The 27,061-nt window shown below is 47.4% G+C and overlaps 1 protein-coding gene across 7 annotated transcripts in view; it reads right to left on the bottom strand.

The window, feature by feature from the left end:
- The window catches only part of LOC119431005 (stromal membrane-associated protein 1), a 94,379-nt gene that overhangs the window by 10,506 nt on the left and 56,812 nt on the right, over positions 1-27,061 (bottom strand). For 3 of the 7 annotated variants that reach the window (XM_037698472.2, XM_049657269.1, XM_049657268.1), the window contains 2 exons: positions 12,388-12,501; positions 12,184-12,326 (listed from right to left, as the gene is read on the bottom strand). The exons of 1 other annotated variant lie outside the window; for it this stretch is intronic. In XM_037698472.2, coding sequence (XP_037554400.1) covers positions 12,189-12,326; positions 12,388-12,501 — 252 coding nt within the window. In that variant the 3' untranslated portion in view covers positions 12,184-12,188. The remainder of the gene's footprint in view (positions 1-12,183; positions 12,327-12,387; positions 12,502-27,061) is intronic. 3 more of the 7 variants (XM_049657270.1, XM_049657265.1, XM_049657266.1) reach the window with 2 other exon arrangements.

The following is a 27,061-nucleotide window of genomic DNA, read 5'->3' as shown; positions in this document are numbered from 1 at the left end:
GCTTGTGCACTGATTACCGGCTTATCAATCGGCAAACAGACTTGTTCCCATTCCCGAGGCCACAAATCGATGAAATAATTGACAAGACTGGTGGGTGTCAATGGTTTTCCAGGATAGACCTATATAAAGGGTATTGGCAAGTACCATTAAAGGAGGAAACCAAGATGTTTACTGCGTTTATTACACCTTTCAACATCTACGAATATAACCGGCTGCCATTTGGGTGGAAAAACTCGGGCGCCTGGTTCCAGAAAATGATGAACTCTGCGCTCAAAGAATTTATTGGCAAATTTTCTAGTGTGTATGTCGACGACATATTCGTCTATTCAAGAACAAGAGATGACCACATTAGTCATCTATCAATGGTTCTAGGTGCATTGAGCAGGGCACAGCTTAAGATCAACGTAAGAAAGAGTGAATTCTTCTCCCAGAGGGTAGTTTTTCTTGGCAGAGTATTTGATGGGAAGACAAAAAGTACCAAAGAAGAAAGTGTTCAGCGTATTAAGAGTCTCATCAAGCCTTTTGATCTGCACTCGCTTCGAGTGTTTTTAGGTCTTGCCGGGCATTTCCAAGCCTTCATAAAGGATTATGCAACAAAAACACTTTATACCAATTAGGCCTATAATGGTTCAAATGGACAGGTTTAGACTGTGGTGAAACGCTACAAAGGTGTAATAGGTGGTCAAATTTTCTTTGCCAGAGCTTCACAGCACAAAAAGTCCTGCCTACAAAAACCTATGCTGCAGAGTGTGCCAGAGGTAAATTAAGCGTATCAATGGAAGCCACTGCATAGCAGGCGTGTGTGGGCACTTCCGTCATGCCATACTATCAAAACTTGATTTTTTTTCTTGCTCTTGGCCACATCGCTTGTACTGCACATTTTCGCTTTGTAGGGCGTCTAAATTTTGCAGTGTTTTCATACTCTTTGTGCACTTTTCATGCTATCAAAATATTTCAGGAAGCTTTCTGTTTAAAGGTCACAATACACTCAGCAAAAAGGACAAGTAACTTTTTAAACCAAAAGGATTCTTTGTCTCATACCAGGCACTTTAGGTAGGTAAGTGGGTTGGGTAGTAGGCAGACTAGGTATGTAGGTCCCTGTTTAGTCTTGTTTCGGGCTTTTTCAGTAAAAAAAATATGTGTCCAATGGTGGAATTTTACCTTGGTTTCCCAGCCTAACAGCCGGATAGTCTAACTATAAGGCCACATTCGCAAGCATATTTATCTCATGCCAACTATACTCCGAGTAGTTCCTCGCAGCAGAGCCAAGGCTACAAGATTTGCGAGCGCAGATTCTTACGCAGTGAGAGGTAGTGCCATAGTTTGGAACTCATTGCTTGACTGAATGGCCGTTAGAAATGGTTAAGTTGGCAGGTGTTTATTTGATTACAGTATTTTCCGGTCTATAAGTCGCACCTTTGTATAAGACGCACCCCCCTCAATACGGCAGTTCTTCCGGGAAAAAAAAAAAAAAAAGCGTATATAACTCGCACCGGTGCATAAGACGCACCTGTTTGTTCGGGAAGCAATTAAAAAAAATACAGTGACGGTTCACTCCGTGAACGCAGGTGCCATATATTTCCTATATAATTGCAATGGCGATGATACGGACACTCCAGGCGCATTTCTGCCATCGTGGTTGCCGCGATGATTCGTCCATTGCTATGAATTCCGATTAAAGTCCAAGGGCAATAACATCGTCCCTGCGCACCGTATGCTGTATATGCGATAACAAGGGCAATAACTTAAGCAGGTGGAGTTCCTTCAAAAACATCTTTTATCACTGAAGATTCTGACTACCTTGTTTCTAACTCAGAGGCAGTTATTCAGTACGTGACTGATGATAACCATGGAAGTTGCAACGCGTTCAGTGTTGATGTTGAAGGTTTATTTTGTACCGCACTTCATGTTGAGCTGGTCAATAGCATTATAGTGTGCATTCGTGAAGACGATGACGAGCAGAATATTACAGAACTGCACAGAATTTCTGTTGAAAGTTTTCTAGAGATTCCATTTCATCTTAAATATACATTCTGTAGTAAAGATGAAGGCTGTGCGCTGTACCCACATCACCATTCCTCAGCTGGTAGCAGCGCTCTTGCTTCTGGAGTCCTGATCAGTTTTGAAAAAACAATACTGTTGCTGTGGCCAGTCATTCCCTTGCTTTATAATTCATAGAATGGAAAGATACCATGTACATTAAAAGACATGCACATGTACTCGTACAAAGGTTGCACTGGCCCTGAGCAGCAACTTCTTTGCTAAGGGAGATTGAAAGTCTTTAATGCTGCTTGAGGGGCTAAACCACAAGGCTTCAGATTCATTGATGATCTCCTTGTACAGTTGAATCTCAATAATACAAACTCGGAGAGGGCCCAAAAATGTATTCGAATTAAATGAAGTTCAAAATAAAGTCCATTGAATGGGGGACTTGCATGTCAAGTTGAACATTTCAACTGGTTTTCTGGTAACAAACAAGACCGCAAAAAATGTCACAATAATCAGGTAGTTAAAAAAATGCATTGCGATTACAATATAAATTTCATTCATTTTTAAGAACTGCAGCAATGTTTGTTTACAATTTACAAATTTGTTTACAGAATTTTTTTCTATGTTGTGCTTCATTGAAAGGATACTTATCTGAAATACCGTGATGGCTTAGGTTGTGTTTTGTGCTCGCCCAAGCAGCCCCGATGCGCTTCGTCGCTAAATTCAGACAGTTCAGATACTGCGCACGTGACCTTGACTCAGTGATGCTGTCAATTTAGGCAGTGTCGCGCGAATACAATGCGGAGCGTTATGCCTGCAAACGAGCTTAAGTTGTTTACTACAGAAAGTACACATATGGTAGGCGTTTGTGGTAGTTTCCAGCAGATCTTCACCAAGCCTAACTCTACTTCATGCTCACAGCCTTCTGCATAGCTGGTGTGCATGATGACCTCATACTTGATCTACCCGGTAAGTTGTCTATGATATGGGGGGTACGTGCAGCTAGGGCTGAAGGTAAGCTCTGGATCTAGTCACACACAGTCCAGGGCGTCTAGCAAATTGCAAAATTCAAATTCCCTGACCACCGGGAGAGACCCACGCTCTCTGGCACCCCTACCTTGAACCTGCCGTAACGGATTTTACCTGCTGTAACCCATGAGTGACCTCGCTCACGTGATTATTACACGCAACGAGGCAAGCCTATTTATTATTACAGAGTAGACTTCCCTCAGCAAGTTTGCCTTATTGCCCGCAGCAATAAACGTCGAGTTGACTTGGTCGTTGCCTTATTCGCCCGAACCCTACGTAGCTGCTATTGCACGCGCAACGGTTTGGGGAGTACGACAGAATGACTGTGTGGCTAGATACGGAGCTTGCCATCAGCCCTAGCCTCACGTAGAGAACACTCCCACAAAGTCAAGCTGCAATTTTTTTCTTCTACGACTCAGACAAAAGTTGCTTCAAGCTAGCACACTAGCGTCACCGTACCATACTCTATACGAGGCCAATGTGCAGCACCGCAATGCGTGTGTGCCAAAACTGCGCCTGGCTGCTTTGCCGACCAAGCTAACAGACCCACTGAGAGCTCACGGTCGCCATGTGATCAGCTGCACAGGCTTTCCAGCAGCAGCGACCGATGTGCCGCCGGGTCTGACCACCAAATGGAATGGTGCACTGTTGGCAGAAGGGTGATGTGAGGCGCAGTCTGTTAGGACTAACTAGCGCTAACCTTCAGGAGTTTGAATTACCACGTTTTTCCAGCATTGAAATACATGTGATTGTGATGGGACCGCAGCACAGTTCAAATTAACCGGAAATTCAAATCAGAGCTCAAATTACTGAGACCGTACTGTATGAATAGAGAGGTCAAAACTCTCATGCACCGCTGTAGATTTTCTTACAGTGTTTGGTGAATGTGGATTAACGTTCAATTTTACCCATAAAGTGTCCCAAGAAGGTGAAGTATAATTTCTTGAGTTCAAGCTGCGGCTACGAATTTATAATTTATAATTTAGCAGAATATATAATTAGAAGTTGGTTAAGCATCTTTTGAATTAAAGGTCTGGCCACTCAAAGATTGTAAAAAATGGCATTGCTGTATCATGTCTTCGAGCGACATTGTTTAAATCGTGCAACACACGATGCCTAAACGCTTCAATAATGAGGTGCTAAAGGTTAAGGCGGCCGTTCCTTCAAGAGAGCATATGCGCAGTTGTTGAAAAAGTGAGCAACGAAGTAAAAGGCGCAAGACAAAGCAGCAGCTAGGGGAAAAAAAAAAAAAAATATGGGGTTTTACGTGCCAAAACCACGACCTGATTATGAGGCACGCCATAGTGGGGGACTCCTGAAATTTGGACCACCTGGGGCTCTTTAACGTGCACCTAAATCTAAGTGCACGGGCATTTTCGCATTTCCCCTCCATCAAAATGCGGCCGCCGTGGCCGCAGCAGCTAGGGAACCAGCATGTCCAATTTCTATGCTGCGATACCATACAATCACAACTTGTCATATGGTTTGAAGAATGCAGCTGGAGAGTGCGGTCTTGCTAGTCCTCAGTACCTCTATTAAGATAAAACACCTTTGCCAAGCAGTGCAAAAGACGGCAGAGTTAGTAGGGCAAAGTAAGAAATGTGGCTGTGGAATTGAACAACAGACTTAGGTTGGTGACATACATAACTAATGTGGTACACATGATACTGTTTACCTGTGACCATGTTAAAAGTGTGCAAACGGGAAGATGTACTAACATGTATTAGCACATGCTTGAAGGAGCATATCTATTTTCTGAAGTGTTCACACTTGGCTAAGCACTTTATAATGATTGTGCTTGTTAAACTTTTTTCAATGACATTAATTTTGTTTATACTCACAAAAGCTCACATGACATAACAGAAGCATTTCATATCAAGAAACGCACAGAGAGCTTTGTTAGCTGCCTATCACTGGCACACTCTGACATACAACATGAATTTTTGAACGCTTTATTTGCTTTTACTAGCCCACATTTATATGCTCCGCTCTGCGCATGCTGAAATGTATTTGTTGCTTGTGTACATTTTGCTGTTTTCTTTTCTTTACGATTCCCCATATTTGTGGGTTCCTCGAAATAAACAGAGTTGCGAGTCAGAGCTTGTGTCCGTGTGTTCTTTTGTGCCCTTGTTGATTCGAAATTAAAATTAAACTCTGGGATTTTGCATGCCAAAAACACAATCTGATTATGAGGCACACCAAAGTGGACGACACCGTATTAATTTTACAGTGATGGAAGTGACATTTTACTTTTTGGAGCAGATTTCGGAGCAGGAAAAATGCCACTTTGGAACAGCCATAAGTGTTTTCGGAGCAGAAAAAGTGCTAGTTTGGAGCAGATATTGGTGCCTGCGGAGCAGATGGCAAAATACGCCATACAACTCCTGGAGTTAAAAGCATCACCGAAGCGTCTCACAAATATTAGCATACCATAATCAACGTTGACTGCAATGAACAAACAATTAAGAAGATGGATGGTTATTGAACACACAGTAAAATTAGCTATATACTTAAAATACCAGTGCTTATGGCAGAAATGAGATCAAACCGGTAAAGCTAATCACCACACCATAAATAACCACATTCACATATCACTGTTGCCACAGCTGCAGTTGATAATCAGTATTAGATCAAAGTAATCTCAGTCACTTTCACATTTCAACATAGTCTACATGTCAAGTTCAAAAATACAGCTAAATGAGCTACATATTTAAAATGACAGTTCTCGTGGCATAATGAGATCAAAGCTGATAAAGCTCAGCATCACAATGTAAAAGTAATTAGTCAAATATCACAGTTGCCACAGCCTCAGTTGGTAATCAATACGATATTGAATTTCCCAGCACCGTTTTAGAGCCCTTTCAGAGCTGTTACTAACAAAAACGACAGTTTGGAGCAGTGTGTAGCAGCATTTCTCTTTTGTAGTAGTTTGGAGCAGCACTTCCATCACTGATTTCGACCACCTGGGGATCTTTACCAGGCATCCAATGCACGGCAAACAGGCATTTTTGCATTGTGCCCCCATAAAAATGCGGCCGCGACCTCATGCTTAGCAGCCCTACAACATAGCCGCCAGTCTCTTCTGCACTAGCTAACATACAGGCGTGGTACATAATTATACCAAAATAAATATTGCTACTGCAAATATATGCATCTGTGTCTAATTGTTCGATACTTACTACTCTTACGCGAAAGAGTTGATAGTCGCCCACCTCTAAGAATAATGCAACCCCTGCCAGCCGACTGTCCGACCAAGCTTTAATCAATTGTCCTTGTGGCTTCCACTGCCCTCATCGTTTAAGAGCTTGCCTCATCGGCACCGATCTCAAACTTTCATAGCCTATAGGAGGTGCAGCTGTATGTACAGCGCCTGTCCTGTGCATCTTTCTTGTCTTGTGTTTTTCGTGCTGTTTCCCCATAAGGTGGTCGTTGAGATCGTCAATTGCAATGCTGCCAGAACTTTATTGAAAGGAAGTGATAAGATTTTGTCATAACTGAATAAATATTGGGTACATAAGTGGGTGCACACTAAACAATGATATGCATAAAACTATAAATGCTGCAATCACAGCAGCGTGTTGCTTCGCCACTATGAAAGCATCGATGGAATTTTATTGTAAAGAATAAAATGAGCATGCATACAGCCCAGTAAAGTGCGAAAAATTATTAAAGACGTGATCCACTGAGCTGCACTGTAATCTGCAACGCAGTGTTTTAGTTCAGTTTATTGCTGGTAGAGAGCAGTCAAACTCATTATGTTTTACTACAGCATGTTGGAAGTACGAAGTGAAAATGAAAATGACGAAGTGGAGTTTCATGTTTCTTTAAGCGAAGTAGTCAAAAAGTTGCATTTTGCACTTTGCTACCAAACAGGAAGAAAGACTCTGTAAGCCCATCCAATTCATGGCCTTGATTAGTTTCCTTGATCAGAAAACGGTGAAAGACTTGGACAGGAAATCAGTCAGCAGCGAACAATACCGGTGAAAGGTCCAAATAGACATTAAAAAAAATAGTACCTCTCTTTCTTATTCTTCGTTTTCAGTGTTTGAGGAATGCAAGGAAAGATAAAAGAGTGAAACCTTGATATAATGAAGGTGCACTTGCAGTGAAGAACTTCATTAAATCATACATTTTATTACAGTGAGGTTTTAAACCTTCAGCAGTATAAAATTATTTCACAAATTCCCAGGATATTCCTGGTGGAGAGTAGCCTGTCAGTAAGCACTTATATAAAGACGCCTAATGAGACTTTTCCCAAGTTTTGTGCTCTAACGTGAGGATGTGAGCGAAAAACATGCAAGTAAACACAGTATGTTTAAGTGCCTCAACGAGCATCAATCTACAATCAATACAATCAGCTATGCACATTCAACTCATTGTCAAAGCTGTATATGACAGCTGAAATTTTAAACGACCAATCTACTGTATTAAAGGGACCCTGAAACGATTTTGTAGAAACGTAGAGTCATTAGGGGAGATCCTTCTGATAATTAATTGACGCATCTAAGTGTTTTGCATAAAGCATGTAATTTATTATAAGGTTCTAAAATTGTACATCGCTACCGAACGCCAGCACACGATCCCCCGAGTTTTCAGTCGCTCCTGACCAAGTGACGCAAAGTGACCACATGACGTCACAGTAGGGCGAGCTATCCGATTGGCTGCTCAGGACGTATCATTGATAATTTCTCCAACTTTATGGCGAATAAATGCTGTTCGTAATAGGAATGTTGGTTAACTTGCTTCTATACAAAACAAATAACAGAAAGAGAATGCACAGGGACAATTTATCACTACACTCCAGCACCTCCGACACACAGCAAGTGTCATGTGCTTGTGTTACAATGTGCTCCGTGTTCACAAGAGCTGCGTGGTCAGTGTCGGTTTCAATCTTTTCACGAGCACCACGGGTTGCCCTTGTTGCGTTGTGGGCTGCAAACGTAGCAACTGGCAATGTCAAGCTGCAACATCCTGTCCCTCTGCAAGGCAGCATGGAAGCTGAGTGGCTGCAGCACATCGGGCTGTCTGTATCTGATTGGCACCAGCATCTACGCGTTTGCGACCGTCACTTCACGCCGAAGGATTGCTACTACGACAATAGACTTTAGCGTGTCCGGTATTCCGGTAAATGCAAGTGCAGGTGGACTGGGCGTTTTACGAGATGAGCGGAGGCGCAAACGTGAACAGCGTGGTGCAGCCACCTGGTGGCACAAAGATCAACCAAATACAAAACTAATATAGCAGTAACAAAGTGTATTCTACTTTGCTGCTGGGGTAAATTTTCGGCAGGAGCACAATCTTGAACAAGTCGTTTTTAAAATTTTTAAAATGTTTTACACTTGGTTACAGTGATATTAGCTCTGTGTTTGGCTAGTTAAGCTCTGCGGCACCAGGTGGCTGCACCATGCAGACCGATCAGGCCGCACACGTTTACGCTAAAGACCCTTCACCACAGTGGTAGTAGCATGGAGAGGCTCCAGTTTCTGTCAAAACACCCAGCTCGCCTGCACTTACCGGAATACTGGACATGCTCGGCGCTGCGACAGAACGTTCGCAACACACGCTGCTTGGATAGCTGTCACTGGGGATCGATGGTCAGGCGGCTAACGGAGAGGTGGGAGAGGCTTCATGCACTGGTTCCAAGACAACCGTCAGTAGACGGCAAGACGTCACATCATGACGCAGAGCCAGTGAAGGCGGAGTTTAGTCCTGATCACTCGGAAAACGAGTTGAGCAAAAGCATGGCTAGGGAGGAAGGTAACTTGTAATTGTCCGTAGCCCTCTCAATATTTATTTATTTATTTGATATACCCTCAAGGCCGAAGCAAGCTCCAATACAAGACGCTTCAGTTTAATTGGGACGCAAATGTTAAATGTCTTACTGTAGCTGTACACTATGCGTTTACTGAATTTGTCCGAACCGTTTCAGGGACCCTTTAACACCATAATTTGACCAGCAACCTTCTGTGGTCATGTGTCGGGCCTCTCTTGACACAAGAAAAAATTAGTTCCAGTCAGATGTCGGGAAGCGTCCAAAATGTGCATGTGATTGCAAGTGTTGTTTTTTCTTTGTTTGTTGTGGCACCTTTCAGAAACTTTTAGCAATTCATAATTGCACTTTGGTAGCACCTGTGTAAGAGGGCTGCACCCTTTATAAAGGCACACATGAAAGAATTTGCAAGCGCTTTTCATGGCACATAACACCGAGAGGATAAGGACGTTTTGCTCTGCATGCATTGTACTGAAGGAACTCATGTTTAGCGAATCTGAAGATTCTAATGCCAAGGGGGAATATACTTTTCCCTCAGTTGACCAGCAAGCATCCTCGGATGAGAGCATCGAAGATGAAAGCAACAATAAGGGCCGTAGGAAAATTAGTTCCTGTGGTGATCCCCCAAAATATGATGCTGGCTGGAGACTACACTGCACACTCTAGAGCCTCAGGAATAAATATTTTTCGATATACACACTTTCCTACGTATTTCATCATGCAAGTGCTTTCTGCACGGCGCCCAAAACAAGATCGAATTCCTGACCCGAATGACCAGAAAGCGGGTAAAGCTCATGACCACAAATGAGTAAAGTTATACCATTTACAGTAGACTTCCATTAATTCAACTATGGTTAATTTGAATTTTTGTTGAATTCAAGCTTGAACAATGTTCCCTGCCAGTGCCCATGCATTTCTATGGGCCCAACATTCGTTATTTTGATCTTAAATTTTGCCTTCGCCAGATAATTCATTTGCAGAGTCAGCATGCATGCACCCGACCCCCAAGGTGGCCCCAATAGCGACCCCTTTTGTGGCAGTGTGTCTTGGCAGAGCTTAGGGAACAGTGAATGCGTTCAACCCACGTCATCTGCAGTCAAAAACGCCTATTTTCAGACTGCCTTAGGAAGGTTTTCAAGCAATTACCGTAGCAATTACGCGATTCTAACGCGCACTTTTTTTTTGATGAAAATTAGGCCAAAAATTGCCTGCATGGTGCAATCGGATATGGAACTAAAACCGCCTTAGCGACATTTGTATGCTCTACTGAACACCACAAATGTACTGTCGCGACGCTGACTTTAACAAAGTGCGCCAAAGCATTTAGAAAGCAACAGCTGTGAGGAGCGGAGAGGGAGACACTATCTACGTTTAGGAGTGTGGTGTCTCAAAAGAGAAAAAATTAACTGACGATCACAATATTCCCTAATGCGAAATTAGAGAGCAGCTGTATACGTGCTTTCATTTCTCAATATATTGGCTGGCGCCGACAATCTGTCTCGTGCAGCACGTTGCAAACGGAGCGAAGTGTAGCGCGACAGCCTCGCTGATCGGGAGATCACGAGAGAAAGCACATGGGTGACGCGTGGCCACAATTCGCAGCAGCAGCCACAACAACTTCTGTTCATGCCGCACTTTGTTTCCCTACAAACGATGCATGCTACTCTGGCGCCATCTCCTATCGCTGCAAAGCACCTCGTGCGTGGCACTATGCTTTTCTTCTCACGCTTTCCGCTTCATGGTTCCGCTGCACCCTCCTCTTCGCACTCATTGCTCTCGCCACTTTTTTCATCCCCCGCTGCACTCAGCGTTTGCTCTCATCTTTTGCTGTGCTTGACCGCTCGGTTACTCCATTGCTCGCCGCAGCAACGGCCGCCTAAGAGCTGCACTCTAAAAACCGTGTGATGAAGCTGAGTTCAGGAGAGAGCCCCCGGTTGCCATTCTCCAACGCATATTTTTCTTGCTAAAGATTGGATGCGTGCTAGGTTTCTACTTTGCTCAAGAGCTTTATTGTAATTTCTACCTTAGTTTTCTTCTTTAGACACATAGCAAGTCGGTGCATATTTGATTCGGGGGAGTGTTTGATTCTGGTAAATACTGCCAAATGAAATAGTGGTGCACTTGGACATTTTTTTATGCATCTTGTTTAATTAGACCCCTTGGACAATTGAATCCATTTTGTCCGTTCCGTCAAGGTTAAATTAATGAAAGTCGACTGTATACCACTATATAAAAAAAAGGAGTAGTAGGATTTGCAAGAGCCAGTTGTCTGTTGCCCTCCTTTGATTCAAAGGTATCCTGTTACGAACTGCCATGGCAATTCTAAATGCTAATATAGAGCAAGAGCTGTGAAGCACACGGTGGTCCTGCAAAAGAACCTCCATCAATGAAAACATTTGGTTGATAGTGGTTGGTTCTATCATACCTGACTCTTGGTTGATTGATTTGCGAGGTTTGTTGTATCAAAGCAATGCTGGGGCTATGAAAGAGGCTGTAGCAGAAGGCTCCAGGTAAATTTTGACCCCCTGAGGTTCTTTAAGGTGTTGACAAGCGAAGTTTGATTCATGCATTTTCCCCAGTTATAGCCATTTCCAACACTGAAATGTCCAAGCAGGAGTTGCCTCTTCTGGCATACGCAGACCCAATTTGTGTCCATAGCACACTATGGGGATAGACTTTTGTGATCTCATAGGTCAGAGCAAGCAATGACATGACCGAAATGCTAATTGTTTTGCAAAGACCTGCAAAGTTCACAAGTATGGCTTTTTGGGATAATTGGTTATATACATCAGAGGTGGTCATAGCGCTAGAAGACACGGACAAGAACGAGAGAACAGGACAAGCGCTAACTTTCAACTAACTTTTGAGTTGAAAGTTAGCGCTCGTCCTGTTCTCTCGTTCTTGTCCGTGTCTTCTAGCGCTATGACCACCTCTGCTGCAAAGTTCCATGCAGCAAATTTTCCCCCTTATGCTACTTGGTGAACATGCAGGGAAATTCTGTCAAGTGAAGAGACATGAAAAAAAGTCTTGACCATGGCAAAACTAAGTGGCCACAGGAAGATGGAGACAAATTGATCAACAGTGGGTGAACAAAGGGAGCCTCACAGCACAGAGTCAATGTTTTGACAGTAGGACCTGTCAGCAGATATTTTTATGCACAAATTAATCTTTGACAAGGAATCACCTATAGTTTAGCTAAAGCTTCATGTGTTATACTGGCATTCGAAAATAACATTTAATCTACAACATTCCCTGCTGTGCATATGGCAATCCACGTAACCTCGTGCCATCTTTGTTTAAATCAGTAAACAGTATACAACCCTTCGTTCCACAAGTGTAAACAACAGTGGCGCAGAGGCTCACAATGTTATCTCACGGACATGCGAGAGACTGACCGTCCTCACTGCCAGAGGTTAGTGGAGAGTGTGTGCGCCTGGTGAGCTGGGTTGCTGGACCACGGCACACGTCCCACAGCCGTGTGCCCCCCCCAGGCAGCATTGCTGGCACTGAGCTGCAGGCCAGCCATCTGCTGTTGCAGCTGCACACACAGACATCACCAGTCAGAGAGTCACTGCTGCAAACAGGCAAGGCACACACACCTGGGGCAAGTTGCCTGGCTGCGTCACTGGGCTCAAGAAGGGGTTGCTGGGAAACGGCTGCACCTCGCCCGTCTCACTGGTGCTGCTCCCCGGCATGTGCTGCTGCTGCTGCTGCTGCAAACAGTAGAAACCCCAACTGTTGCAATTTATAGCTCCCCTTGCCTATGTTGTCACAGCAGCTCTGGAATTCCCTTGAGATTAGCAGCATGTCTGTTTCTCCCACTTGAGTACTGCCGTCTATTTTTCATGTTTCAGGCAAAAACCATCAGAGAAGGGGATAAATAAAATTTTATCGATAAACTACAGTGGCTGAACAACCATTTGACCTTTTGGCGCAGGTCTTTCAATTTGGCACAGCGATAAACTTTTTTTTAGCTCAGTGTACATGATCGATCTATAGAGCAGATGTGGTCCATCTTAGCTGAAGTAACTGATAAAAATAGCAGAGCGTGCTTTATGCGTATCAATGAGGCATTCAGGCTATAAATGACCAAACAGAGCAGGTGACCCTGGTGTGGTCACACACCTGGCTCATGAGTTCCATAGCTTTTCACAGTTGGTGTTTGATCTATCCACTCAATTTGTGGCCGACGTTTGACTGCATTGATATGTACAGTAAAAAAAGAAAACGGCAAATGACTAACCCATGAATCACACAGGAGCCACGTAAACAGATTAAAAAAGGCCCTGCAATGCGCCAGAGAAAGCTTGACCAGCACTGATGGCATCACCTTCATGCGGCGATGTGCCGCTATCACGACTGTGCTGCTATCATGATTAGCTAAAAATGTAATGCGGGATTTACGTCAGCACGATATTGTGACAATTGCAGAAAAAGCAATTGCACAATATCGCAATTGAAAAAGCAAGTATTACAGAGCCACGAGCGAAGTGTTGCAACCAAGGAAATGACACATCACCTGCTGAGAACTTTGGCACGCCAATGGCCGCCTCGCGATAGCTGTTGTAAGCACAAAAATGACGCCATGGTGTCCGAGACTAGACCAGGTGCCGTGCGATTGCAGAGGCCATGGGAACGCCATCAACAGGCTTAGCACTAAGGTTTGAGAACCATAGCACGCCAACTTCCTCTAATGCCCTGCTGTCACTGGGTAGCATTATATGACGTCAGGAGAGAGTGAAATGTGCACATTGAGGCTCCAAAATATGAGTGGAGGGTAACTCATTTTGCATGTACTTTGTTTTCCCTGACCAACACCTCGAGTTTGTATGAATAAATTCTTTATAATTCCTTTTGTTCTTTGTTCTATGACATGCTGAGAATAGATCTACAGTAAATCTCGTACATACACCAAACCATCGAAATGTGGTCGCCACAGGTGGGATTTGATCATGGGCTCTCAGGCTTAGCAGCGCAACACCATAGCCACTACGCCACCATGGTGGGTGAACTGCAGTAGGGTTCCCACTTGGGCTTCGTGTGTGTTATATGTGTTCCCTCTTTTGTCGATGTTTGCACGCAAAGATACACGGTCTTAATGGTGGGTGAGCTGAAGCATCCTGTTAAAGTGTTTTCTTTGCATTTTATTACAGCACAAAGGTAAGCAATAGTATAGTCCTTTACTATACCGTCAGAATGCACTGATGAAAAAACATTGCAAATGACCACAAAGGCTCGCTTTCGCATACGCGCTCTGTGCGACAACACTGCCGGAGTACTAAGACTACCGGCGTGCACCATGACAGCGGTGGTGTAGGGCAACTCGTACTGAGAGAAACTGGACAAATGCAGACTATTAACTCTATCCCTAATGCGCCATTGGGCATGGTGAGCCTGCTAACAATGCAGTAGGGTTTCCACTTGGGCTTTGTAGTCTCCGGGTTCTCTCAAGCCGCCTTTGTGCGTAAGGCTTAGGCTTGACGGCTGACTCCCTTGTGCTTGCCGTACAGCCAGGCTTCAGCGGTACTAGGACAAGCAGAAACACGCCAACACACGATAGAATAACAAGCACAACAACCTTTACTGCTCCAGGGGATTCGCGTGGAAGCAGGCTAGGTTTGACTGCGACGTTGCGAACAAAAGCAGGGCGCGACAAAGGATGTGAACGAGATGTTTACCTGAGCTCTTTCCTTCGTCGTACCTCGCAGTCTTCTCCCCTTACCGGCGTTCGCCGGCCGCGCCGATCTCGACCGCCCCGCCTTGTTCTTGGCTCGGTCCAGTGAGCGAGGGGCTCCGCGTACACGTCACCGCTGCATTTGCAATCGGTTTCTAAGAGGGTCGCGCCGCCGCACGAAAAGCCGTTTGGCTCCCCGCATGGGAAGAGGAGAAAAGGCGTCTGCTCTCCTCACTTCCGCGGCGCGCGTAAGGACGCGGGAAAATATGAACCTTCATAATTCCCACATCCCTCCCACCTTAAGACCGAACGCCCCCTTGAATCCAGTGGCGCAATGTTACGGCGGTCTCGCCACAACTAACCTACTCGCTGTCGCGGTTCCCTCAATGCAGTCGGCGGGTCGATGTCTTTCAGATTTCTTCTCATCAGAACCCATTGTCTCGTAACATCCGCCGAAGTCAGCCACACCAGGGTCAGCCAACGAGGGCATGGTGCACTTGTTGGGTTGTCCATCGTCGACCTCTGATCGGATGGCTTGTGCCACTCCAGCCCCGCAGTAGCATGGCGCAGGGACAAAGGTGCACTCTTTAGCGGGTCCTCCGAAGGTTGGCTCTCCATGCCGGAACTCGTCTCTTGTGTCCAGTGGGCCCAGGGAGTGCACGAGCGCGGCTATCTGCTGGAAGGATGGTTGGTGGCTTGTCTTGATCAGCTGAGGTGCAGCCATGGCACCGTGCCGTATGACCTCATTGACTTCCATGCCTAGCTTTAGCTGCTGCTCCATAGGTGCTGGCTGGGCTGCTTCGGGTGGTCCGGACTGGCTACGGTCTGTTCTGCTGACTGTGGGTATTGTAGGGGTGCGCCACGGGGGTCGATGGACATTCGCTTGCCTGCCCACGGGTTCGCGGTGCAGGCGCCGCAGCTTCCACAATGCCTTCCCTCCGGAAGTACCGCTTCAGCTTACCGACGTGAATTGGTCCACTGATACGACCTGTGTTCAGATCCCTCAGCTTGTAGTTAAGTCGCGAGAGCTTCTCAGTAACTTCGAAGGGTCCAACCCATTTGGGTGCTAAACCCGCTGCAAACCCTGTGCTCGCGTCACTGAGTGCGTGGTTGCGTTTCAGGACTAGGTCTCCCATGTCCCGATGCGCTTGGTCATAGGAGGCTTTTTGACTCACCCTTGCCCCTGCGCGGTTGCGATTCGCTTCTATCAGGGTGTTTGCCAGGCGATCACGCAGCCATCGTGCATAGTCGGTGATTGGTGTTCTTGCGCCAGCTGAATCTGTCCGTTTGGCCAAGATTATGTCCGTTGGCGTCTGGAGGTCTCTCCCAAACATAAGGAAAGCTGGCGTGAAACTCGTCGATTGGCTTTCACTCGTTCTTAGGGTGAAGGAGATCGCATCTAGGTGCTCGTCCCAGTCGACGTGCGCTTGGGGGTATGCCCCAAGTAGTGGCTTCACATCTCGATTCCGGCGCTCTGTCATGTTCGACCAAGGATGGTAGCACGTTGTCTTCACTTGCCTTACACCCATCGCTGCGCACGTATCTCCAAAGATTTTCGACGTGAAATACGATGCTTTATCGGTGATCAGCCACTCTGGGAACCCATAGCGGCAGAAGGTCTACGATAGTTTTTTCAGGACCTCCTTCGTTGTCGCTGCTTTAGAGGGTACAGTTCAGCGATTCCACTGAAGTGGCAAGTGATGACTAGCACAAATTTGTGCCCTCTCTATGCGGCAGCGGCCCAATCAAATCGCACGCCACAACTTTCCACGGCTTTGTGCTCACAATCGGTTGCAGCAAGCTGGGCGGCTTCCCGCCACTCGGCTTTCTTGCTTGGCAGACATGGCAGGTTTGCACGTATTTACATACATAACGCTTCATGCCAGGCTAGGTTGAGAATCGACATAGTTTCTTCCATGTCTTTGGTGCGCTCTAGTGGCCATCTATGTCGTGGTAATGCTGCAATGCCGCTCGTCTGAGCTGGCTGCGGGATGACGGCATTGAATCTCTCATTTGAGTCTTCTTTGCCTGGCACATATTTCAGCAAAACTCCGTCCACAGCAAGCAGATAGTTCTCCAGCTAACCCTCAGCTGCCCTAGAGTCCACGCCCACCGTCGTACCGGCAGTTTCGAGGCACTCTCCGACTCACTCTCTCTGGGTCCGTCTCTTCCCTGAAGCTGGCGACCAGGTTTTGAGAACCGCGATGAGCGGCTCGGCCGCCCCCTTCTCCCCCTCATGACCGGCCGGTGGGGTGTCCTTCACCGGCGCCCGTGACAGCGCATCGGCGACCATGTTTGTGGTTCCTTTGCGATAGTGGATCTCGAACTTGAAGCGCTGTAAGGTCAGGGCCCAACACGCAAGCCTCCCGCTTGGCTCACGGAGGCAGGTCAGCCACGTCAAGGCCATGTGATCGGTGTCGACCGTGAACCTTGTTCCCTCTACGTACATCTCGAATTTTCGGAGTGCGTAGATCACTGCCAAACATTCCTTCTCCGTCACTGAATAGTTGCGCTTTGCCGGCGTCATCGCGTGGCTTGCGAATGCCACCGGACTTATCTCAGTCCCTTCTGCCTGAAGGAGCACTGCACCAATTCCGAAATCGCAGGCATCCGCCTGGATCACGAAATGCCTGTTTAGGTCCGGTAGTTTCAGTGAGGCTGTGTCTGCGATGGCCTGAGCGAGATGGCGGAAGCTTTCCCATTGCTCCTGCCCCCATTCCCAAGCCATGCCCTTCTTCAAAAGCTTCGTCAAGGGGGCTTGCATGCGTACGCAGTTGGGAATGAACTTTTGGTAGTAGCCTACCATCCCAAAAAAGCGGCGTACACCACTCACGTCTTGTGGTTCCGGAAACTCGATGATTGCTTGAAGTTTCTCTGGGTCCGGGGACACCTGCCCTCGTTCCACCCAGTAACCGAGCAAGCCCACTTCCGCTCTGCTGATTTACGCCTTGGCGGGGTTGAGTGTGAGGCCGGCTGTCGGGAGCTTTCCCAGGACGTCTCGGAGATGATCCAAGTGCTCTTCGAAGGTGTGCGAGTACACAACGATATAGTCGAGATAGGCAAGTGCGTGATGCCATTTGGCGTCCCCAAGTACGCGGTCTATCAGCCGTTGAAACGTGCTCGAACTTCCAGAGAGGCCGAAGGGCATCTGCACGAATTCGTAGAGGCCCCTGTGGCAAGTAAATGCTGTTTTGCACTACTGTTTGCTGTTTTGTCGTCTGGTCGCATCTCTACTTGGAGATAACCTTTGCTAGCATCCAACGTAGAGAAGTACTTCGCTCCGCCAAGGTTGGAAACTATCTCGTCCACCCTTGGGAAGGGATACGCATCCTTCTTCGTGACTGTATTCAGCCACCGGTAGTCCAAACAGAGACGGGAACTCCCATCCTTTTTGGGGACGAGCACGACTGGGAAACCCCAGGGGCTCGTGGACCGCCGGATGATACCAGCCTCTAGCAGCTCCTGTAGCACCACGTCAATTGCCTCCCGTTTGGCAGGACTGACCGTTCTAGGGTTGGATTTCCAAAGCTGTATGTCACCCGTCTCGATGCGGTGTTGTACCAACGTCCTGCATCCTGGGCGGTCTGTAAACATCTCATCGAAGTCATTTAACAACGATAAGACGCGGTCTCTCTCGTGCTCTTTCAGATCACCGGCGTCTGCCAGGAGATCGCACCTTTTCTGATCCGGTCTCGGCGAAAATCCGTGTTGACAGGCCGCCGCCAGTGGTTTCGGCAGCGCGCGTTACTCTCTTCGAAAAGATTCCTCCTTTCCACTTCAGTTAATGCCGCTACGGCGAAATGCGCGAGCGGCGCCAACGAGTGTTCCCGGTAACCACCATTGCCTAAGTCGATCAGAATGCCACTCTTCACCAAAAAATCTCGGCCGAGGATTACTGGGACCGCGAGGCCCGCCAGATGAATGAATCGCTGCCTCTGACGCCGCTGATTTCTGCGTACGACGAGTCGCACGTCGCCATTCGAGCAGGCCTCTCCGCACGCCAATTGAAGAGGTAGTTTTCGCTGCCGCAACTTGACCCCTCTCTGTTCGAGGTGGGAGGCAACCTCGTCTCCGATCATCGATGCACTTGCCCCGGTATCGAGTAGTGCTTTGAAGGTAGTCCCCGCTATTACGAGATCTATAAAAGGGGCATTCACACTGTTCGGCGCTCCGACTCGAAAGACTAAGATGCCACAATAAAGTTTGCCTCGCAGGCTGTTGGCGTCGCGGCCGGCAGTGTTACCGGCGGCCCGCCTCGTTTCCCTGCTGGTTAGAGCACTCACGTGCGATGTGTCCCGTCTGGGCACAGTTGAAACAGCGCACGGTGTTCCTCGCCGTGGCTTGAGCGAAGCGGAGCTGCTCTGCCGATCCCCAAGCGTCGGGATGAGGTCGGCCATACGTGATGGTTTTTCTAGCGGGTCCGCCTAGCTGCGTCACTGGTCTGCGATCGTCAGATTGGGCGTGATGTTGAGCGCCGGACAAGCCTCCCGACTGTTTTGCTTGCGCGGTCTTCCACCCGTATGAGCAGGGATCGAGGGCACAGTCCAAGATTTCGAACGGTGCGGGTGCACCCGAGGACCGACCCGGCATCGCAGCATGTTCGCTGCTCCTGCACCCGCTGCCGTGCCAAGCGCAGCTTGGTTCCAAGGACTCCGATGGAGGCGGCAGTGGTGGGTAAGTGCGGGCTGCCGATATTTCGGCTTGCACCCTGCGTGATTCTGCGGCCAGCTGAGGTCTCTGCAACGTGAACCCCGCAGGTAAAGTGCAAAGGTAGGATGGCTCTGTCGAATTACTCGTTCCACTCACTCCGTGTTTGAAGTACTCGGATCAATATACTCGAAAAGCTCCTGCATCGCCCGGACGTACTCCACCAGCGATTCGTCCGGGGCCTGCGTGCGTAGCTCTAACCCCCTCCGCATCTGCAGTCGGTAGTCGTACGCAAGGAATTTGTCTCTGAATAGCCACCGAAACTCGTCCATGGTGCTCGCTGTGTGACCTACCAATTGGTATCACCGGGCGGCCTGGCCGACCAGAGCAACCGGGAGAACTCTCTCCAACACCGCACTCTCACGCATGCCAGTTGCTTGCTCGTACTGTCGCAACACCAGTAAAAAAAGTTGGCGCTCATCTGATCGCCGTAACCACTGTACGCCGGTATCGGGACTCCGATGCGAGGCCCGCGTGAAATCGCGGTTTGCAACACCTGTTGCAAAGAGCTCGCCAGCGTTTACAGTAAGAGTTTACTGCAAGATTTGCAAAACTCCCCTGTTTAGGAACTGCTTTTCTGCATGGCTTGCCTAAATTTAGGGCTTCCAGCAAAATTTATGGAGCACAAGTAGTTTTCAGGTAAAATTTTCAATTTCTTTGCAGATAGTGGTTATTAGATAGGGAGGCACTTTGTATATTTCAAAAATTTTGTAGCATTTTTTTAGATACAAGCATATATTTACAAAGTGTTCAATTTTATTCTACAATCTCATTTTTGGCAATTTATATTTTTTATGACAAATCTCATTATTGAAAGTTGTACACCTGAAAAGCACATGTATTCTGCTTTGCTTTCAGGTATTGCATAAAATTATGAGTGCAATAGTTTTTTTTTCTTCTTTTTCCGGAAGAAAAGTGCAATGTAATTATAACCATAACCTATAACAATGTAGGTGGGCTCTGTGACTGCACCTCAACGCAGCCATCTAACCCGCTAATCTTTGCGATGCAGGCGATCGTTCGTGTGTTCGCCAGGCTCCTACTACTGACCTCGGCGCGCATCCTTACCGGTGCGTCATCGGAGTGCGGACTGCAGTGCTCCGAAGCGGCATCGGGATGCTGCCAGCTGTTGCGTGTCGACGATCGGCCTGAGATGGCCGTGCCACCATGGGAACAGTGGTTACCGGAACCAAAAGCATCATGGACGGCCACATCATCATCGACATCCACAGTGTCATCGGCTATAAAAGCGCACCCACCACTGGCATCGCCCCGTGGGCTCTGTGACTGCACCTCAACGCAGCCATCTAACCCGCTAATCTTTGCGATGCAGGTTAGTAAATCCTATACCCTGTTTGCCAAAAAATCAAGCAATTATGTTTTGGTGCAGCTCCCGAGCCCACGGTGCTGTGTTGCCATTGCCGCTAAGTGTACTTGTGTTATTCACTCTTTGCTCATGTTATCGGGAGATATTGAAACTAACCCTGGTCCTGACGGAAATGATGCTGTGCTGGCGGAGCTTCAGAAAATAGCCGTAGGCCAAACCAAGTTAATTGCCGAAGTACAGAGCCTCAAATCCCAGTTAGGTACTACTGATAAAACAATAACCGACTTAAGCAAACGAATGACCGATCTAGAAATGCACTACCAAGCACTCCTTCCCCACCGAAACGACATTGAAAAGATACGGGCAAACACGACCACCATGTCTCGCACGATTGAGGAACTAGAAAACCACTTAGACGATGCCGAAAACAGATCACGTCGAAACAACCTCATATTCTATGGTATATCTGACCCTACTAACAGCGAAACATGGGCCGAATCTGAAAAAGTGATCACTGACTTCTGCCGTAATAATCTCGAAATGACTGTGGAACCACCTGACATAGAAAGAGCTCATCGCCTCGGTCGTCATTCAGTTGGTAAAAAACGTCCGATAATCGTGAAATTCATGCGTTCGAAAACCAAAGACGCAATTCTATCAAATGGCCGTAAACTAAAAAATACTGACTTTGGCATTGGCGAGGACTTCTCTCACCCCGTTCGACACGTGCGGAAACAACTAGTTGCTTTTGCGAAAGGTAGATCTGCAAAGTTTTCCTTACGATTCAAAACCCTGCACATCGGCACGAAACGTAACGTTTTCGATATCTCATCCAACACCGTTAAAGAAATCGCATAGCAATCGGTCCGTCATCATGCTCCAACAAAACGCCAAAGCGCATCCCCTTCCAATCTTCTGTCGTTTTCCGTGATATTCACTAACATCCGCAGTTTCCTTCCAAAGCGTGAACTCATATCGAACATAACTTCATCGTCCAGCAGCAACATACTGATACTAACTGAAACCTGGCTGAACGATAGCATTTCAGATGCTGAAATTCTATCTGATTTGCCCGAATTCCACGTGTACCGTAACGACCGAAGAGGGTCGCGGGGGGGCAGTGTTCTTGTGCAATTCACTGAGGTATACCATGCTCTGTTGTATGCGGCACATCCGACATTGAATCATTATGGCTGATCTGTCACACTCCCCCCGTAACGGTGCTTCTTGGCGTCTCCTATAGACCACCCCAGACTAATCCAGACTACTGTCGACATCTGAACAATTGCCTAAAGCAACTTGTTGCCACTTACCCAAATGCACACATTCTCCTTTTCGGTGACTTTAATTATCGGGAGATTGATTGGCAGAATCTAGGTACTTCCTCATTAACATGTCATTTAGAAGCCAAAAACTTCATTGATGTATGTTTAAACTTTATCCTCAGTCAATTGGTCTCAGAACCAACTCGCATTACGCAAGAAACAGCCAAGATCCTAGACCTAATACTAACTAATACCTCTGAGAACCTATCATCCATCAGTTACCTCCCGGAAATAAGTGACCATAAAATCATACATGCTATATTCCCATTTAATTCCGCCCCAAATCACACATCCGCGAAAACAATATGTCTTTACGATAAGGGGAACTATAATGCAATAACGGAAGATCTTAACACCTTTTTTTCCGAGTACAAATCCCTGTTTAACACTCGCACGATTCATGAAAACTGGTCGATATTCAAAAATAAGTTAAATCTGCTCACTAACACGTTTATCCCAAGAGTCACCTTTTATACTAATCACAATAAGCCATGGTTTACTTCACATCTAAAACGACTAGAAAACAAAAAGAAACTGTGATAGATTGTGAAATCACACGAAGTGACGTCAGTGGGCAACGAGAGAGCGTGCGCCAGTTTTGTGCCTGTCTTCTGTTATCACCAAGTGTGCTGATACCTGTCACCGTCTTAGCTATATAAGCAGTGTCCTTCTTGTAATAAACGCTTTTGTGTTCCGTGTCGTTGAGACTCACGCGTCCGTTCATAACAGTGGCGACGAGGCACGGTCTAACCCGTGCGTGGGCCAGGGTTTTCCGGCAGCATGGCAGCCGGTAGTCGCATTCGAGAGTTCAACCTCAGTGAAAACTCGTCGTGGGTGGAGTATGTCGAGCGCATTGAGTTGTATTGTGCAGCGAGCAAGCTCACAACGGATGAGGACAAGCGAGCGGTGTTGCTCAGCTGCTGTGGCCCAGAGACGTACTCCCTCATAGCCACTCTCGTGAAGCCGTCGCGACCGCCAAACGTGGACTACCAAGTCATCGTTGATGCAGTAAAGAAGCACGTCAACCCGAAGCCATCGGAACTATACGCGAGGTACGTCTTTTCTAAGCGAGACCAGCAAGAAGGGGAGGGCGTAGCCGACTATGTCACTGCTATGCGCAAGTTATCCGACAACTGTGGATTTGGCGGAACAAAATTTCCATTAGAGGAAATGTTGCGCGACCGGTTGGTTTTTGGAATCTCGGACAATGTGGTTCAACAACGATTGTTGGCGGAAAAAAATCTGACGTTCGAGACGGCATATGAATTGGCAATCACAGCAGAAGCAGCTGTCAAGCAGCAAAAAGTAATTCGGAGCAACACACAGGAGCCCGAATTCCAGCAAGAGTTAACGTCGAAAGTAGAAATGGAAGCCAACAAGAAGCAACCAGAGAGGCAGAGGGTTTGTTTCCGCTGTTTGGGAGCGCATCCAGGATGGCGTTGCAGATACAAAGATTCGGTGTGTTTCAACTGCGGCGGAAAGGGGCATTTAGCCAAAGCATGCTGAAAAAAGCCAGCGGAGGTGGAAGCGCAGCTCGAGGATAACAAAAAAGCAGCGAAGAGCGAGTACGACGATTTGTTCAGTATCAGCCAATTAAAAAGCGGGACGCCAAAGTACGTCATCACTGTAGAGATCGGAAATGAAATCGTGCCGATGGAAGTAGATTCTGGAGCGGCCAGGTCGATTATCAGTATGAACGAATTTCGGAAGCTGCAAGTGGCGAAGCGGATCAAGCTGGACAAGTGCGACACGCAACTGGTGACCTGGACAAAGGAAGGTCTGGACGTGCTGGGAAAAGCGTCTGTGCCCGTGAAGTTCAAAGACCGAAAATTTCAGCTGCCGCTACTAGTACTGAAGAACGACGGGAACGCTCTACTGGGCCGAAATTGGTTCCAGCCATTGGGAATCAGCCTAACAGGTCTTCATAACATAAAGGTCGGACCTCAAGCGATAATGGAAAAATTCGCAGACGTGTTCAGTGAAACATTTCCAGGCGCAAATCTGCCACGCATCCACATCGAACTAAAGGAGGCCGCCCAAGCCCGGTTCCTGAAGTGCCGCAGCATTCCGTTTGCCATGAAGGAGGAAGTAGTTGCTGAGTTAAATCGCTTGGAGGAACTGGGAATTCTAAAACCCACCCAATATTCAGACTGAGCAACGCCAATCGTCGTGGTGCGAAAGAAGGACGGCTCCCTACGAATATGCGGAGATAATAGGAGCACGGTGAACCAGTCCGTAAAAAGTAATGTATACCCGTTACCCACAAGCAAAGAACTGTTTGCCCGATTAGGAAGGGGGCGTGTTTTTTCCAAACTCGACCTGACGCAGGCTTATCAGCAACTATTAGTGGATGAAGAAACGGCGAAGTTGCTCACGATAAATACCGTGCAAGGGCTGTACAGGGTTTGTCGGCTGCCGTTCGGCGTGTCCGTTGCCCCTGGGGTGTTCCAAAGAACCATGGACATGGTGCTGGCCGGAATGCCGCAAGTAGCGGTATATCTGGATGATATCCTGATTGCCAGCGAGTCTATCGAGGAACATGAACGGATGCTTGCCGAGGTCCTCAGCCGATTGTCCAAAACCGGGCTCCGAGTTCAAGCGGCGAAGTGCGAATTTTTCAAGGAGGGCCGTGAGTTTCTGCGGCATCGAATTGATGCTAAGGGCATCTACCCCTCGAAAGCAAAGGTTGAGGCCATCCACCAGGCTCCTGCTCCGAAGAACAAAAAGGAACTGCAAGCCTTTTAGGGTATGATCAATTTCTATAATCATTTTTTGAAAGGCAGGACAGAAGTAGCTGAAAAATTGTATCGGTTGTTGGATAACAACGTACCATGGAACTGGAGTTCCGAGCACATGGAAGCGTTCGAGAGCCTGAAGAAGTTGCTGACCTCTAACTCGTTACTGGTGCATTTTATACCTGATGCCCCATTAGTGTTGTCATGCGACTCGTCATCTGTGGGAGTGGGGGCAGTTTTGTCTCACCGCGACAACGAAGGAAATGAGCAGCCTGTGGCCTATGCGTCTCGAACATTATCTAAGGCTGAGCGTAATTATGCTCAGATCGACCGTGAAGCTCTTGCCGTGGTTTTTGAGGTGCGACATTTCCACCAGTACCTTTGTGGGCGAAATTTTCTTATTCTCACGGATCACAAGCCCTTGCTAGGAATCTTTCAGCGGAAAACGCAGATTCCGGCGGTTCTTTCGCCTCGCATGTTAAGGTGGACTCTAATGCTATCAGCCTACGAATACGCGCTCGATTACAGGAAAACCCAGGACCATGGAAACGCAGATTGCCTGAGTAGGTTGCCGGCTCCCTTAACCCGACAGGACACTGAAGTACCGGGTGACATACTCCTACTGGAAGCTGTGGAGTACCCTCCAGTGAGCGCACGAGAAGTGGCAGCGTACACCAGCAGTGATCCCCAGCTGTCCCAAGTGAAGAAATGGATCCTGGAGGGTTGGCCACGCGAGCGAGTAGCCCCGGAGTACTCTGCGTATGAGCACTCTACGCCACACTCCGAAACCGGCAAATCACCTGCAGAAGTCATGCTGGGTCGGAACTTCAGGACGGCCATATCGACCCTTCAACGGGACGAGAGCGAAGCAAGATGCCTGCTGCCGCCTCCACAACGTGGGTTCCTGCCGGGTGATACTGTGTACGCGAGAAACTTCCGGCCCGGCCCCGAGTGGGTTCCTGGTCGTGTGTTGCGACGTTTGGGCCACGTCATGTACGAGCTGCGGACTGCAGACGGTACTGTGCACCGACGCCACCGGGACCACGTGCGCCGAGCATGGCACGATGAGCCCGGAGGCCATGAAACGTCGCCCTCTTTTGCGCTCCCGGATAAACCAAGCCCCACCCTGGGACCTGTCGGGCCTGAGACGCCGCAGCCTCTCAGGCGTTCCACTCGCCAACGCCGCCCAGTGCGACCTTACGGCATCGATGACTAAGGGAGAAGGGATGTGATAGATTGTGAAATCACACGAAGTGACGTCAGTGGGCAACGAGAGAGCGTGCGCCAGTATTGTGCCTGTCTTCTGTTATCACCAAGTGTGCTGATACCTGTCACCGTCTTAGCTATATAAGCAGTGTCCTTCTTGTAATAAACGCTTTTGTGTTCCGTGTCGTTGCGACTCACGCGTCCGTTCATAACAGAAACGCTTGTTTCGTTCATCTAAACGCAACGGTACTCAAACCGGTTGGGAAAAATACCTCGAAGCTGAAAAATCATACTTGCGATCCAGAACGCCAAGCACTCATTTTATCACAATAACCTACAAAACCTACTAATCAGCAATCCCAGACAATTTTGGAAAGTTTTAAATCCTAGACACATTCATGATATTACACTTACTAATGACTCTCACGAACCTGTCACTGACCATGAGTGTGGGGAAATATTTAATTATGCATTTGCATCTGTGTTTACTAAAGAACTTGACACACCCTTACAGTTACCATTAGTTAAGATAGAAGCAGTTATGCCAGCTATCACATTTTTCAAGGAAGGCATTGCATCCATAATTGATAACATGAAGCTTTCTTCATCAGCCGGTTTGGACTCGATCAATTCAAAACTCCTGAAAAACGTTTCATCAATTTGTGCCGCATATTTATCCTTAATCTTTTCACAGTCACTCTCCTCAGGAATCATTCCAGATGACTGGAAAATGGGGAAGGTCGTTCCCGTTTTTAAATCAGGTAACAGAGACTCACCCCTGAATTACCGCCCCATTTCATTAACTAGTGTGCCCTGCAAAATCATGGAACACGTCATCTACTCTCACATTATAAGTATCTTGGACTAATGCCATTTCTTCCATCCTTCCCAACACGGGTTTCGTAAAGGCCTCTCTTGCGAAACAGTTAGCGCTCTTCCTTCATTACCTACACACTTATCTTGACCGTAACATGCAGACTGATGTCATCTTTCTAGACTTTGCGAAAGCGTTTGACAAAGTTGCTCACCGCCGTCTTTTACTAAAGCTTTCACAACTGAACCTTCATCCTAACATTCTTCAGTGGATTGAACAGTTTCTAACTAATCATTCTCAGTCAGTCTTTGTTAATGGTCACCTGTCTAACACTCTCCCAGTCACTTCAGGCGTTCCGCAAGGATCAGTACTCGGCCCACCTTCAATGATTTACCCCAGCATGTTTCCTGCAGCATTCAAATGTTCGCCGACGACTGCGTCATTTACCACACCATCAGTAACGTTGCGGGGATTGAGGGAGGCGC

The sequence above is a fragment of the Dermacentor silvarum genome, chromosome 10 (genome assembly GCF_013339745.2).
Source record: "Dermacentor silvarum isolate Dsil-2018 chromosome 10, BIME_Dsil_1.4, whole genome shotgun sequence".
Taxonomy (NCBI): Eukaryota; Metazoa; Arthropoda; class Arachnida; order Ixodida; family Ixodidae; genus Dermacentor; species Dermacentor silvarum.
This window is presented reverse-complemented; position numbering and strand designations above follow the sequence as displayed.